Source organism: Rissa tridactyla, chromosome 10 (assembly GCF_028500815.1).
Source record: "Rissa tridactyla isolate bRisTri1 chromosome 10, bRisTri1.patW.cur.20221130, whole genome shotgun sequence".
Taxonomy (NCBI): domain Eukaryota; kingdom Metazoa; phylum Chordata; class Aves; order Charadriiformes; family Laridae; genus Rissa; species Rissa tridactyla.
Genome location: NC_071475.1, coordinates 21,252,729 through 21,267,649, shown reverse-complemented (window position 1 = coordinate 21,267,649; position 14,921 = coordinate 21,252,729). Strand labels below are relative to the sequence as shown.

The 14,921-nt window shown below is 40.9% G+C and overlaps 1 protein-coding gene across 2 annotated transcripts in view; it reads right to left on the bottom strand.

Annotated features, from left to right (window-relative positions):
- The window catches only part of SLC6A11 (solute carrier family 6 member 11), a 107,822-nt gene that overhangs the window by 18,140 nt on the left and 74,761 nt on the right, over positions 1-14,921 (bottom strand). For both annotated transcript variants that reach the window (XM_054216547.1, XM_054216548.1), the window contains exon 8: positions 2,380-2,483. In XM_054216547.1, coding sequence (XP_054072522.1) covers positions 2,380-2,483 — 104 coding nt within the window. The remainder of the gene's footprint in view (positions 1-2,379; positions 2,484-14,921) is intronic.

Below are 14,921 nucleotides of genomic sequence, written 5' to 3'. Positions count from 1 at the left end.
GGAAGGAGAAGATGAGGTTTATCTAATTTTCCATCCATTTTTTATAAGCATCCTTGGTAGGGAAGCATCAGAGCCTGACTGAAGCTCAAACTGATTTCAAATGAAAGGAAAACTTCAAATTTTTATGAAAACTTCACATTCTTCAAATTAATGTCTTGCCAATCACCTGAATAATTCAAGACATGCGTTCCTTATCTTCTCCCTGCCTGACAGGCAGGATACTGCTGGAAATTGATTCTGCCTTCCTTCAGAAGCTTCTCTGATTAGAGAGAAGAGCCCACAGAGCCTTTTTGCATCCCTCCAGTTACTTCATTGCCCTTATGGATGCCCTCAAGACCAATTTTACCATTCCTCTTTTCCTCTTAGACTAGAAGCTTGATAAAGGACACACCTTCAATCCTTAAAAGTTTTGTCCGTTTGTTGACAGCGCATGAAGTCACTGATTTATCTTCTGCACCCCAGCAGCAACGCAGCAGCTAAGTCCTGCTGTGTACATGGGGCTCATGCATAAAAATGGTGCTGCTGAGGTGCAGCCTCCAGCACAAAGGAGTGGTGCTGAGAAACCAAATGGTGTTTCCCCCAGTGGGGAACGGCAGAGTGTCCAGCAGGGAGCTGGATCGGTTCTGCAAATACAGAGCACGCGGAGCAGGAAAAACAACATTTTCCTTTTCTGTCTGCTGAGGTTGTCTGTCTGAAGTTAATCCATCCCTTGGGAAGGTCTGAGTGGATTAGGAATTCTTAGCTTGCCAAAAATTAGAGGAAACACATCAGTACACCTTTCTTTTATTTATATGGGGAAAACATTGCCTGCTGATGTTACTGCCGTTACTTTAATCTTCTCATAAGAGTCACTTTGGATATCAACTGTTGTAAATCCAGGGAGGATCTGTATTAACGTATTACAACGAAAGATAAGTAAGGACAGTAAAAATTCATTTCCTATTCAAAGATGTGAAGTGACTTGTTTGCAATTCATTTACAATGTTAATGAATTAGATCAGGTTGATAATAAGGAAAACCCTTGTGCAGTTTATTTTCCAGTTTATTTTCCACTGCAACTGTCCCTTAGAAAAAAACATAAATTAGTAAAACGGAGTGCAAAAAGAGTGGAAGTAGATGTTACAAGCAGCCAGTGCACTGCGGGTATTGCAAGAGGCAAATCCATAGCTTAATTTTAATTTTTTTACGTGCTAATTAGCATACAAATTTAATTCTGCTTTCCGTTGCAGAATTGCTGCGCTGTTTTGCTCTGCTAACAACCCCGTTTGACTCGGCCACTTTCTGCAGTTAACTTCTGTCCTACTTGTTCCCTCAGACTTCTTGAGAATCATACTTTGGGACATAATAAAATCTGTCCTATTCGGGAAATTTGTGAAAACATTTTGTTAGAGGAATTGCGAAGCTTGGATTCAGTAAAAAGTATTCTGTGGCAGCATCTTGCTGAGGAGCTTTACGAGAGAGCTGATGATGTTTTTACAACCTACGCTGCTGGGGTCAGAGGAAAAGAAGGGAAATTACGTGAGGTCTCTGATCACACCTCAAAACCCCTGCTTTTTGTCATGAGTTACAAAACTGCAGTCAAAAGATTACTGCAGTCCTTGAGGCAGTGACAGACTGGTTCCTAGATGGGATGCAACTGGAAAGAAATAAAAATTAAATTAAGAGAGAAAAGAAGTAGAGCCTTTGTTAAAGGATCACTTATGCTAATTAGGTTCCCACTGTTCTGTAGGGGCACTCATTACCCTCTGTTGGGGCATCTTGATCGTTATTCTGAAAGAAAAAAGTAGTGCTCATGTTCCTGCCCATGCCAATAAAATGGAACAAGGATTTTGTGTGAGTCATATCCTTTTGACATTGGTTCAGGAAAGATTAAAACCTACTGAAGTCATTACCAATTTCCTTACTGATTTCTATAAAGATAAGCCATGAAATGCTATCCATTTAGACTGTGGTCTAGCTAGCAGCCAGTAAACTATACGGAAAAGTGACATTCCGAGCACAGACCAAACTCAGGTGAGTTTTAATAACCATTTTTGGTAGTTGTTTGGTTTTTTGTAAAGGAGATATACATTATACAATCAATACACATGCAATTATGTATGTATGGAATTCAGTATATTATACGTGGAATTGTGTATACCCGTGTGTACTGAGTGGCTTGTGGCTGGGCAAGGGTCGGATACGATCAAAAGGGATGAAACCACCAATTTTGGAAAAGAGAAAAATTACAGATCTCTGTTCTACAAAAACACGCGCATACGCTTATGATTACTCATGCAAATAGCTAAAGGAAAAGGGAAGTACTTCTGAGTGAAGCTAAGTATGTGGAGACTTCCATTGCTGAAACTTAACGTAAAAATAAAGCGTGGAAGATATTACCTGTAGCAGTTGTTATTATAGTTGTTGTAACTTCCCAGGGCTGTCAAGCATCCCAAGCAGATCGCGTAAGAGAAAAATATCTGTGTACCAGCATCCACCCACACCTGAAAACAAAAAAAAATGGAGTGGTTAAAAAGATGTCAAGAAGGAATCACCTTTATGCATATATTGACTGCAGATCTGCAGAGGCAACTGTACAGGGTGAGAGCGTCCAGCAAAACTTTTGTAAATCACAACCTTAAAAAAATACGCTTGGAGTTAAATTCCCCTCTCCTTCCCAGTGGTATAGACAGGGATTAACTCAGCTGGTCTTCACAGGTTCAGCCTAATCTAAGTAGAGAGACAGAATTTCTGGAGAAGAACCTCACCCAGTATTAATTCTTTAATGGTTTTATTAACAGTATAAGGTGTTAGTAATTGCAAACTAAATAGAATCATCTGCATTTATCTCAGTCTCATCAGATAATTATTTATTCAAATTTTAAAATTTACTATGAAAAAATACTCTAAAGACAAAATATGCCATTCATAGATAACATACAAATGAAGGTGGGGAAAGAGAAGAGACAACTTATCCAGGGACAGGGGTTTTTTAGCAATACTTAATGACCCCAATTAAGCACAAGGACGTGGTTGTTCTGGTCACTCTTCCATTAAGAAATAAAAGTTCTGTAGAGCTTAGCAAGTAAATAGCTTTATAATATCATTATGGTAACATTTATATCCTAAAATGATGCAAATATTAAATTCTAAATCAAAGAAAAGGGAAAAAAAGGAACATGAGCTGACACAGTGAGATTATTCTCCTCACAGCAATCTCAGAATGTTAATATAACATGCTTTTTTTTTTTTTTTTTTTTACTTTAAAAAATACGCCAACAAAGTAGTTCATTTCATTTGACTAGAGCCTGTGTGTGCTATTACTGGAGGTGAATGTACTTTTTAACTCCTGATTTTGTCATGTGAGCGATGTGAAGAACCCACATCTACACAGCTGCACTATTATTTCCAATCCAATAAATTCTGACTCCTGGTTTCCTGGGGTAAATGAGGTCTGTAAGGCTTGTGGTGTTTGTTTTTTTTTTAAAAGCAGAGCAACCAAAGTGCTTTTCCAAAGAGAAAGAGAAGTAACAAAGAGAAGTAACAAAACACTGACTGAGGACCAGAGGCAATAGCTGTGTGGCCATTAGCGACTCTAAGTTTGAGCCAAGAAAGAGGTAATGCAGGTAATGATTTCATGACTGATAATAGTAATACTAATAACAGTAATCAAATACTTATGAATATGTGGAAGGGGATGTATTTGTTTTACATGTGATCAAATGAGACCTTGGTCTCTGGAGCTGTTGAGAGTGTTTCTGTTTAGGAATAACATTAAGATCACATTTGATTTCCATCAGTGGCTTAAATGGTTTCACTGCTGTCATAGTGAATAAGATACAGCCGATTACATCTCAAAGTTTCACCACTTGGTAAAGAAAAAACGGCACAGAGAAAGGCTTTTGACAGACAGGCTCTTTAACAAGATCGGAAGCTCCCAGAAAGCTGTAAGTAGCATAGGTCAACTGAAAATGCACGGTCGTCTTAAGCATAAACAAAGGCTAGGAAACTGGATCAGCACACCCAGAATCTGCTGCTTCCTTCCATTTCAGCTTTCGCACGCCGGATCGTTGCAGTGCGTTGTGTGGCACTTAGATGAGCAATAGCCTTTCCCCTGGGCATACGCCAGTTCCACAGAAGTCTGATTATTCCTTGGACAGCAAGTTCTAGTGGAAATGGGGGCAAAGGAGAATTGTACTCTCAAGTGAGACATTCCAGAGCTGCTGGAGAAGAGGAGCAGAGAGCACACCCCTCTGGAGGTCCTGTGTACCCAGACAGAAATACAGATAAAATTCTGGCCATAAGTGATATTATTTCCTTCAAAGAAAACAAGTCTTCTCTAAAGACCGTGACATCTGACGGTGATTCAACATAAAAAGTGGCAAATACTTTATGAGAAACAGGTTCTGTAAGCACATGCTCACATATTCTATAAAAGTCGAATCGGATTGAAGATCCCTTTATTTTTATTGCATTATATGACATCAATCTAGAAATTCCATCAGAACTTACGCCTAATATTTAAACAGGAAGGAGGAAGTAATTTTATTTACTGAATGGAATAACAGAATCAGTGTAGCTTCTTTTGGGTTGCATACTCAGAGAACCAGTGACGCTTAATTTGTGATGACCATTAGTATTTCAATTTCAGGTTTCTAAAGTGGCAAAAACACCTACAACTGATCGAGAAAATGGCAAAGAAGGAAATGCATTTAGAAACCACAGGTAGATTTTTGTAGCTGAAAAAACATGAGAGAGAGACCAGCTCTGTTGTGTTTTGTCACCAGGCTAGACACATCAGCATTTTAAAGCTGTGCAGTTTGTCTTACAGTTCTTCATATTCTTGCCCCAAGAGCTAGCGACCGTTTAGCATCACTCATTGCTGGTTGGAGAATTTGTTGAGATACACAAATTATTTATAAGTCTAAGTCACAGCCAGTCTTAGTCATTCATAAACTGTACCTCAGGGGAAGTTGTTCTCATTAAAACTTCTAGTGGGTACAGGCGGGCTCTTGTAGATACCACTCACAAATCCAGGTGTCATCCATCTGGCTTACGGCAACAAAAGCATTATTAATTCTTTCTGAGAGTGCTGAATTTGCAACGTCTGGCTTAGACTAGAAGTTGTAACATTTTTCAAGTACATGGAATGAATGCAGCACGATTGTGCAGAACAATGCCATTCTGAAGGACAGAGACAAAGCAAGCACTTGGCAGTGAGCTGCAGCCAGGGGTCCTGGAGCCAGCAGCTGGGCAAAGGCCGGGACAACAGGAGTACGCTTTTTCTGAAATGACACGGGGCTTGATCCGTTTCTGCCATGAGTAAATTCCAGAGGAAAGGACCGGTACCAGAGAACAGCTCATGCTTTATAAACTTTGTACCTTGAAAATCTTTTGGTTAGTGATAATTAAGTCAATTCAGCAATATGCATTCATTATTTTAGGGACTGAAGATGTTTTATAGTCTTCTATTAGCTCCTACTTTAAAAGATGGAACTAAATATTTCTTCTTTTTTTCGTCTCATACTTAGAATGTTTCCATGCCAAAACAAGATTAAAATTAAAGCACGAACCCTTTGTCTATTATACGTTAATAATTAGAAAATCCAAATGCCGAAGGACAGAACCTTTATATCTGCTACATTTAGTTTTTGCACCCACTCACAGCCATTTTCTAGACATGTTGAGCCCAGCACAACGTTAGCGACAGCGTGGGCAAACAAGAAGAACGCAAAGGCAGAATACAGCGGCACAGCTATTGCTCTGACTCCTCTACGGAAAGAATTCCTGCTGTCTGGGAAGAAGGGGCTGCTCAATAAGCCCATACGATGAAGCTCTAATTCCCAAAGGGAGAAGGCAAAGTAAACAAGCCTCAACTCTGTGGCACTGCCTGTGCTCTGCAAGTAGAAATGGGGCCTGACGGCGAGAGATTGCGAGTCCCTCCACTTTCCGAGCGGGAAGGGGAGCAGCAGAGCTGTCTGTGCCCTGATCCCCATTTTGAGGCTTTCCCACGCTCCACTTTACAGCATTCCCGATTCACCCCAGAAGCCCACAAGCAGTGTCTCAGCGGTGTCCTGCTGGTAACTAACTTACCTTGGTACAAACACAATTCCACAGAACAGAATCAACAAGAACATTTTCTTACTAAAAATGGAAAGTGCTGTTTTGCAAAGTCCAGCTCTGAAAGCTAGCAATACCCAGATACTAAATCTGCCTGGGTAATCTTAATTTGGCCTTCTTGTGTGTAGGTCTAGGACACAATCTTCATTTACATGACTATTCATCTCTGTGCCCAGGGAGATGAATCAAGCTAGGCTAACAGAGGATCCTGTTGTCTGGAGGATCCCTTGCCTCCTTTGTTGCCATGATTGTAGTGCATGTAATGAATGAAGAAGGATAAAGAGGGAAGAAGGGGGATGTGCTGTAGTGAAGACAACAGAATACAGCTCTGGAGAATTAGATTCTTTTCATGTCTCTGCTACAAAGTGTCTATGTGACGTTATGTCCATAAATCACTTAAACCAACCCTTTCTCAAATGTTCATTAACTGCATAGTCCTCATTTAATGGGTGTCCAAAGTGAAGTACAAAATTACTGAGCATTCACTGTTGCAACCAAGGTGAATGAAAGCCATGTCTGGAACAAGTGAAGAAAACACAATATGAAAAGCCAGGTCTGCCAACTTCAAATTAAAAATCCTAAAATGACTGACGGCTTCTCATTTTAGTCTCACTGTACATGTCTCTACATCAGTAAGATGGGGTTATGCCATACATTGAAAACAAAATAACTAGGGTTTATGAAGCATGCGGACAGTGCAGAGATAAGTCACTTTGAAAGGCTGAGCCATTTTTTTTTCATGATCAAGGTCTGAATAATATGCAGTATATTTACAGGGCCAAGCAATGGGCGAAAAAGATAAAACAAAATATTGCATAACTGTCCTGAAAGGAGCTTCGTTGATGCTGTACCTGAATAAGGCAGAGACCTTGGGGAAAACCTGTTATGTGTTGACGTTTATTATTTCCATAAAGCATGGAATAAAAATGAACATTGCTCACCTGAAGGACTATCATTAGATTCCAGGTTTTTCTCTAAGTTTGTACCTTCCCTTCACCTTCCGTACTCTCTGTATATATTTTCTGTGATTCTGTACTGTATCTAAGTACACAGTGTAGAGAGCTGGGCAGACAATTCCTCCATATAGAGAATCACTACTGCCACATCTCAGCACTTACTGCTGCCTTACGAGAAATGTCCTGCTTCAGAGAACAAGGCACATGAACTCACGTCTGCCCAAAACGGTCTGCGCAGGTCTACTGACATATTCCCTATGCTGGGATAGGGAAACTGGGAGGTCAAGACCTACGGGGATTCTTGCAGCAGCCTCTCTCAGGAGGGAGCCCTGGCCACCTTTTGTCCGTATCTTTTCCATCTTGGGAGAATACCATTCACCACTTAAGGCCACATCGCATTATAGAAGTCCTGTACTGCTCTTAAAACAAAGCAAACGCTACAATGCAGCTATCGTGGAATCCTCCCGAGACTGCAGGAAACATCTCCCAGGATAAACTGACTTTAACTGGCATTTCCACAAGCTTCTAGAGTCATGACAAACAGTCGAATGTAATTCAAAAGCTGTAAAATTTTTTCATGTCTAGGGAACATGGGAAAATTAAGTAGTTATTTTCTGCCTGATCCTCCTAAAAGATACATAGTTTTTAAATAAATGTATTTTGTTGTCACCTGAAAAGCTTCATTTTATACCTCAGCTAGGAAGCTATTCATGAAATGTCACTATTCTGTCTCATTGTCCGTGTCTCTGCATACTAGTCCAGAGGAAAAATGCGAGATGCCTAAAATGCATGTTCAGGACATTATGAGCAGAAGCGGGAGGGGTTTGTTAAAAACATGATACTCATAAATTATGTCTATGGGAGGCTGCGTGTTCAAATCCACAGCGGGCATCTCCCCGCTCAGTGCCGCAGGCAGACAGGCCCTGGTCAGCCTGCGTTGCCTCTGCCTGCCAGGATCAGGTCTGTGCGCTGGGTAGACAAGCTCTTGGGATAAACACCCGTTAATGGTTTGATTTTTCGGTCTGTTGCTCAAATAATGGTAAAAATGGGAAAAGCAAACAAAAGAGAATATGATTTTTTAGAAATGGCCCCATGCAGCACTAAATGACCTTGACCACTTCCTATACTTACTCCTTGTTCAAATGCCTCCGTTGAGCGGGGACCTGCACGTCCTCCCAGGCTCCCTGCGCATGGTAACAGCAGCCTTTAACTGTTGATGCACAGATCTACTGGGATTGCAAGGTGGATTTTTTTCTCTACTTTGAGTCAACAGATGAGAATAACCACTGTATAACACTAGTGCTATTGTCACTGTGGCATTAAGTGGAAAGACCAGATATGGGCCTAAAAAATACGATGGAATTTACACCAAAAGAAACCAGAAGATCTCTAAAGAGCAGGCAGTGTCTAGATGATGAAGTATATGCCTAATTACAAACAAAGGAAAGTAGCAGGAACAAATAAAGCGGCTATAGAGTAAGGCTCCCGGCTTCATACCAACAGGGAAACAGTGTTGTCAATGGCATTACAACTGTCTCTGACCTAAGAGCTGTATCTGACCTGTCGCGGGAGAGACGTCATGATTTCCTCCCAACGGTACTGCTCCCTGAGCCCCGGGAATCAGCAGGGATGGAGGGGAGGAGCTACGGGTTCCTGATACTCGACTGAAGTTACACGTTGGCTTCAGGTGCTCATGTATTCCGGTTTCAGAGGCACTTGTGTATGTAAAGAAGCAGACACGTCACCCTTTCTCTTTTTGCAATCTTCTAAACTATATTTCACAGAAGTCTTAATGGTACTAAATCATTGTGATACTTTGGTTCAGGAGATGGTGCAGAGAGTTTTCAATGTAATGGCTGATCCAAAAGAACTGCAACATCCATGTTTCTCTGTGCAGAACTAGAAGATCAATCAAGCACAATCGTCCACTATGAGGATTCTTCCATTAAACACAACCTATATACTGTTTATCTGTCTTTCCCTGACCTTCCCCACACTCTAGAGTTAACAGATCTGTTAGAAATGATAAACATGTAAGGGCTGCTAATGTTTGTACCTACACACTTAACTTTGCTTCCTTGAGTATTTCTATCAAAATCAAGGGAATTAATTTCACACTGGTGTCTGAGTACTGGTTGAAATATGCATCCCAGTGCTGTAGTTTCATAAATATGCACTTTTTTTTTTTTTTCATTCGTAACAGAGAGATTGAACACCCACTTCAGCTGCAAAGCTCAAAGCACGCTTAACTAGAGTGGTTAATGACAATTCCGTAATGAAGCCCTCTGTCTGCGAACATGGGAGATCTCATAGGCCAGTCAAATGCTGCACTCGCTCTTTAAAACATGATGTTCCAAATGGTGATTGTCATTTATTTCCCATTTTGTTACCACAGAATGAGCAATCATTTTAGAGTTTTCTTTTAATTTAAATTATTCATTACTTTTTGATGAATCTCATCAGTGTTTGTATTTTAAAAAGCAGTTTGCCTTTGGTTTCAAATTAAGAATTGTAAAACTAAAGCCTTTGCTGTCAGGACATAATAAATGAAATTTCAAGGTAAAGGCTCAGAAGAGTTGCAGATTTTTTTAACAGTAAGGATGTCTGGCTAAAACAACCTGCTGCCAAACAGATTTAAGTAGGAGAATTACTAGAGTTTAAGTCCTACGCATCATGACAGGCTTAATGTTCATGTGCCAGCGTCTCTCGCAATATGTGGGGAATGTGTGGAAAGTGTCAAAAATTCATGTCAGCTACAGAACATCTCTACCTGTAGTAGACCACAGGGCTTAGCATTTTCAAGTTGACTTCTAAACCACATGATTTGTGAGTCCATGGTCGCAAAGCACGGGTTACATCCAAGCCACCTGGGAGTCCCTCTGGGTATTTCGTGTGCCATAAAAGGTAGGCAAATCCAAAGAATGGAGGAGACCACAATGAGAAGACTAAACCAAGATCAGAAAAAAAAACCAAACCCTAAATCCATACGCAGTGTAGAAACAAGAAGAGTAGATAGACAGCAAACAGACTGAAAACAGTTCATGGAACTCACACAGGGGGACCAGGACAAAGGCCTGACCTTCATCTTTTAAGAAAAAGTGCTGTACATTCTTTCATTATCATATAGGTTTAGACATGACAGGACCATGAGAAACTATAAAAATTCTAGGTCTTAATCTTGAAGTAGCACCTGCATTTAAAGAGTGCCCCCATCAGACATGTGGGAATTAACAACAGGTTTAATTATGAGCACTAATGGAAGCTTCTGGAGAAGCAAACCATTTCCAAAGGCCCTGCCACAGGCTTTCTCCCTCTCCTCCTGCCATGTGAATTAGGTAAGAGCCTTCAGGGGACTGCCTTGGGCAATGCCAACTACAGCTCCAAGCACTGCTACAGCAGGTCAGAACAGCTCTAATCATTTCCGACATAAACTTGTAGAAAACCCCAAAATATATGCTGAGTAAAATACAGTGAAAAAAATGCAGTTTCTAATGACTCTGAGAAAAAGCCGAAGTCCCTATTTCACCCTGTCCTTTCATCTCAGATTGTCTGGGTCTTTTTCTCTCCGCTCATCATGGAAGACTGCCTTCAGTTACAGGCTAATGCGTCGGACTGAATAGGAGCTGAAATTGAAGACCAGGCTGACCTTGCTGCTGTAACCCTGTGGATAAACCAGCAGGTTTATAGCTGATGCTATGAGCCTACACATCCAACTCAGAGGACAACGGGGTGGATAGACAGACGCTACTGAGAGCTTCTGACTTTGTTGCGAAGTCAGACTGGAACCTTTCTTTCCTCTCATGATTAATAGGCCTTCGTTTTCCATTGACACTAATAAAAAGAGCTGTGATTGGACATATGAGACAAACACCAATAAATCAGCGCTATATTACCCACCACGTTCATACATAATGGTAAGTTTTCCCTGCAGACGTACTGCTAATGCACAAATCCTGCACGTGCAGAGGCTCCTGACCGTAACTGCTGTGGTGTAGGCCACTGGACTCTGCTACAAAATATTTTGACATTAAAAGCATAAAGAGCACGTACTCTCTACTGCCACAGGAAAGTACCACAAAGGCTAAAGTTTCCCAGGCAATGAGCTTTACCATTTTCTATTTTCAAGACTATTTTTTCCAGTCTTAGCACTCTCCCATTATCACTAAGCTGAGCTTTTGAAGACACTGGGAAACTAAGAATTATTCTACTGACTGAAGCATGCCTACAGTGTAGGTTAACATGCAACTATAAGAATCATTCCCAGAATACTTCTTAAATCGCCGTTGATTACATTCCTCTGCTACAAGTTACATTTTTATGCATGTATGAATGTATTTTCTATGAAAAATTATAGAATAGGCACTAGAAGAGGACTGACCATTTTACCTCTGATCTTATTCCAATTAAACTAATTTTTTTGCAGCTTTCTCATTATGAAGAACATTCACCTGCATCACAAACTATTATGTTTGGCATGGTGTGGCACAGTTGGCAAGAGCAGGAGAGAGCGGCAGGATGCTAAGTAGACTGCTGTATGAAGGCTGGACAGAATACACTGGAAGGAAAGCAACAGTTATACTTGTGGCTTTTGTTTGGTTTTGGGGTTTTTCTGACACTTCCTATGTTCCTCATATGCTAACCAAGATGAAGAATGCTATGCATTCACTTGACACCCCACCAGAAAAGACGGACAGAGGTTAATTTGGGATATTTTCAATACGGAATGCTTTGTCAATTGGATGGAGAAGAGGCCAAACACCCACGCCTGCCCCGGAGGCCACGCTGAGCAGAAACACGCAGTGGTTTTAGCTCCCATTGCAAAACCACAAGGTCGTACTCTGGACAATTCACTGCCATCAACTGAAATCTCTGTTCAAAGCCATGAAAATGAAAATTAAGCAGTTTTCATTTATTCTCTAGTCTCTCTCTCTGAATTTTTTTCTTCAATAGCAGCCAACAAAAATCAGCTGAATGCCCGTGCTACGCAACTGTGCAAAATACATATTTCAATGTACTCTCCTACTCTCAAAAACAACCCAAATGCTTGGAAGACGCAGATATTCAAAGAGAATAAATCCATTCCTTGCATGCATTCTGCTCTTTTCCTGACTGGCAGTACACCGATAATGTGTCTTACTCCTACGAATCCTGCACAGAAAATCAAACAGGGAAGAACAAACTTTATTATTTTAATTTTCCCACATAATCAACATAGTTATTGTAACTGCATATTTTCTCATGTTTGACTGTGAAATAGCAGAAAAGACTGATTTTCTGATCTCGGTATATGTTTAGTTTACCAATCTTTTCAACAAAGGTAATAAAAAAAGGCACATTCATTTAGAAAACAGACGAAAAGATGTTTCACAAAATTAAACTAGTTAATCCCAGGGGTCACAACAAAAAGCTTTTTGCTGACTAGGAAAATAACAGCTTCCTGCTTGCAACGGAAACCTTGGAACAACCAGTGAGCAAAGCAGACTGTTACACTGCAATTTTAACGTAACTTTTCCAAGTAGAATGTTACTTGAAGTAAAGGCACAGGTTAAAGCTTCTGAGAACTTTTAAGACAACCTTCGCAATAAACCACTCTGAAAGTCACTGCCTCAACAAATATACTTTCAGTAGTATTTCAACATACTTTTGATATATTCCATTACACATACTCCTTTAAAAGAAAACTTTCAACGTCTAAATTTATCCAATCTACATTTATTGAACCTATGCTGAAGTGTGATGTAGGAAAATGAGGATATAAAGCAGACTATTCCCTGAAAATGTGCCTGTCCCCAGGCTACTTGAAAGTGGCAACTGTTTGTTCAGACAGTCCTCAATGTAAAAGAGGGTTTAGCACCATGTTTTACAAGTGAAGCACAACTCCTCCAGGCTTCTCCAGCTGGTAAGAATAGTCCGAAAATATCCCTCAGTTATCTCCGTGCAGCCTCCGGCAGCTCCAAGGAAAAGCTCAGCTTTACCCGAGCCTAGAGCTGGGGTCCCCTCTGCAGAAAAGTAAAGTAACAAAACCTGCTGGATCCAAGCACCCTGGCACCAACTGCGTTATCTAAAGTAAATAAGCTCTTTAGCCCCTGCCCCCTGTCCCCAGATGCCTTCGGGGGGGGGGGGGGGGGGGGAGAAAATTTAAAAAAAAAGAAAAAAAAAAGAGAAAAATTATCTTGTTGCTCTCTCAGCTCAATGGGAAGTGTCATTAAATGGGCAACCAAACCAAACCAAAATATGAACCGTGTATTGTGGAGAAGCAGCAAAAAAAAAAAAAAAAAAAAAAAAAAAAAAAGTTGAGTTTTGGATACAGGACTTAGTTTGTTTCTGAAGTTTACTACCCAGGGGTTTTTAAACAACACAGCTTCTGAAAGCAGAGCCTTCATTAGAGCAGGAAAACACAACTTAAACGGCCAGGCAGAAAATGGCTGAATTAAGCTCTTTTTTCCCTTCTCTTTAATGGTAGTGATTCTCAAAAGATTAAAAGTAGGTTAGACGAATAATAAAACAGCTATGTTTCTAGTGTCTACCTGACAACAGCTTTTGTAGAAGTGAATAATTACATGAAAATCACTTCCTTTCCACCTCTCTCTGGGATTTCTGTGGGTTGCTAGGCAGTCTTGCTCCTACCTTCTGCTAATGTTACTTACAGCCGCGATGAATACACCATATTCATTACGAGAATGGTGAGCTGAGGGGGAGAAGGACCTAAATACTTGAAGTTTTGTTTATTCATTGCTGCCTTTGGAGACCAACACTATACCTCAGATTACTTTACACATATTTAAATGCTAATTTTCCGAGGCAGAATTGTTAGCCAAGTACCACCCGGCTAAAATGGAACAGGACCTTCCTCGCTCCAGGAGCCACACTAGTAGTATGTTTCTGTGTTGCCAGCCAATGTTGAAAGTCAGGTGCTGGAGCAAAGCACACTGAGGTACCCTCTGGGACTCAGGAGGCGGATTCTTTCACTCCCTCCGACTGCTTTTCCTGACTGAAATAATGTTTGTTATGAGACTGGTTTACCTTCCTGAACTCCTTAACCCAAAACTTAGAAGATCTCTTGATTGCCTTGGCATGATTCCAAAACTGGCAGCCACAAAGTGCTGTTGTGCTCCCCTGTTTGTATAATCATGAGCGCGCTCATATAGGTTAGGGTCTACGCTCATTAACAAAGAAATAAACATTAGCCAACAAGGACTCTTCTCTGCCGCGTGCTCGCTGAGGTAACGAGGAGTGTGAGTGCTCATTTCGGATAGCAGGTACCTGTGCCTGCTTGTGGGAAGGGCAGTGAACCAAGTGCAAGGCCATGTGGGTTTTTTAAAAGTGTCTTTTTAAAAAGTGGAGAGCTGGAGGTCAGAAGAGTGCCCGGGCCACTACAGGAGTGTCAACGCAGGTAAGAGCATGCTCTAACCTCTGGGTTCTCCCAGTGTCTTTAAGTCCCAAACTCCAAAACACCAATGCCTGAGGGCAGTTTTGCCTGCAAGGGATGTAAAAGCAGACCATTCTGGCCAGGGCATCGCCCCTTCAGGTTACCCTCTGCAGAGACTTCCACTGCCACAAAGCCGCATCTCAAAGAGCAGCTGGAGGTGTGTAAAATAGCACTGTTAAGGCATAACCCTTTGGAGCTGCTCTCTCCGACCGGTATTTCAGCGGCTATTAGTTGTCTTGTCCTGACCATCCAAGAAATGTAAAGCTGTGAAAGAAATAACAGATGGCTATCTGATGATCCTTGTTAAAGAACTTACTTTGATTTAATAGCACAACCTATCTTACGTCTTTCTTGATTTCTTCCATGCAGATACACAAAATCCCAGGAATAATTTTCATAGGACTTTCCCTATATTTAGAAAGAAAAATTCCAATAAA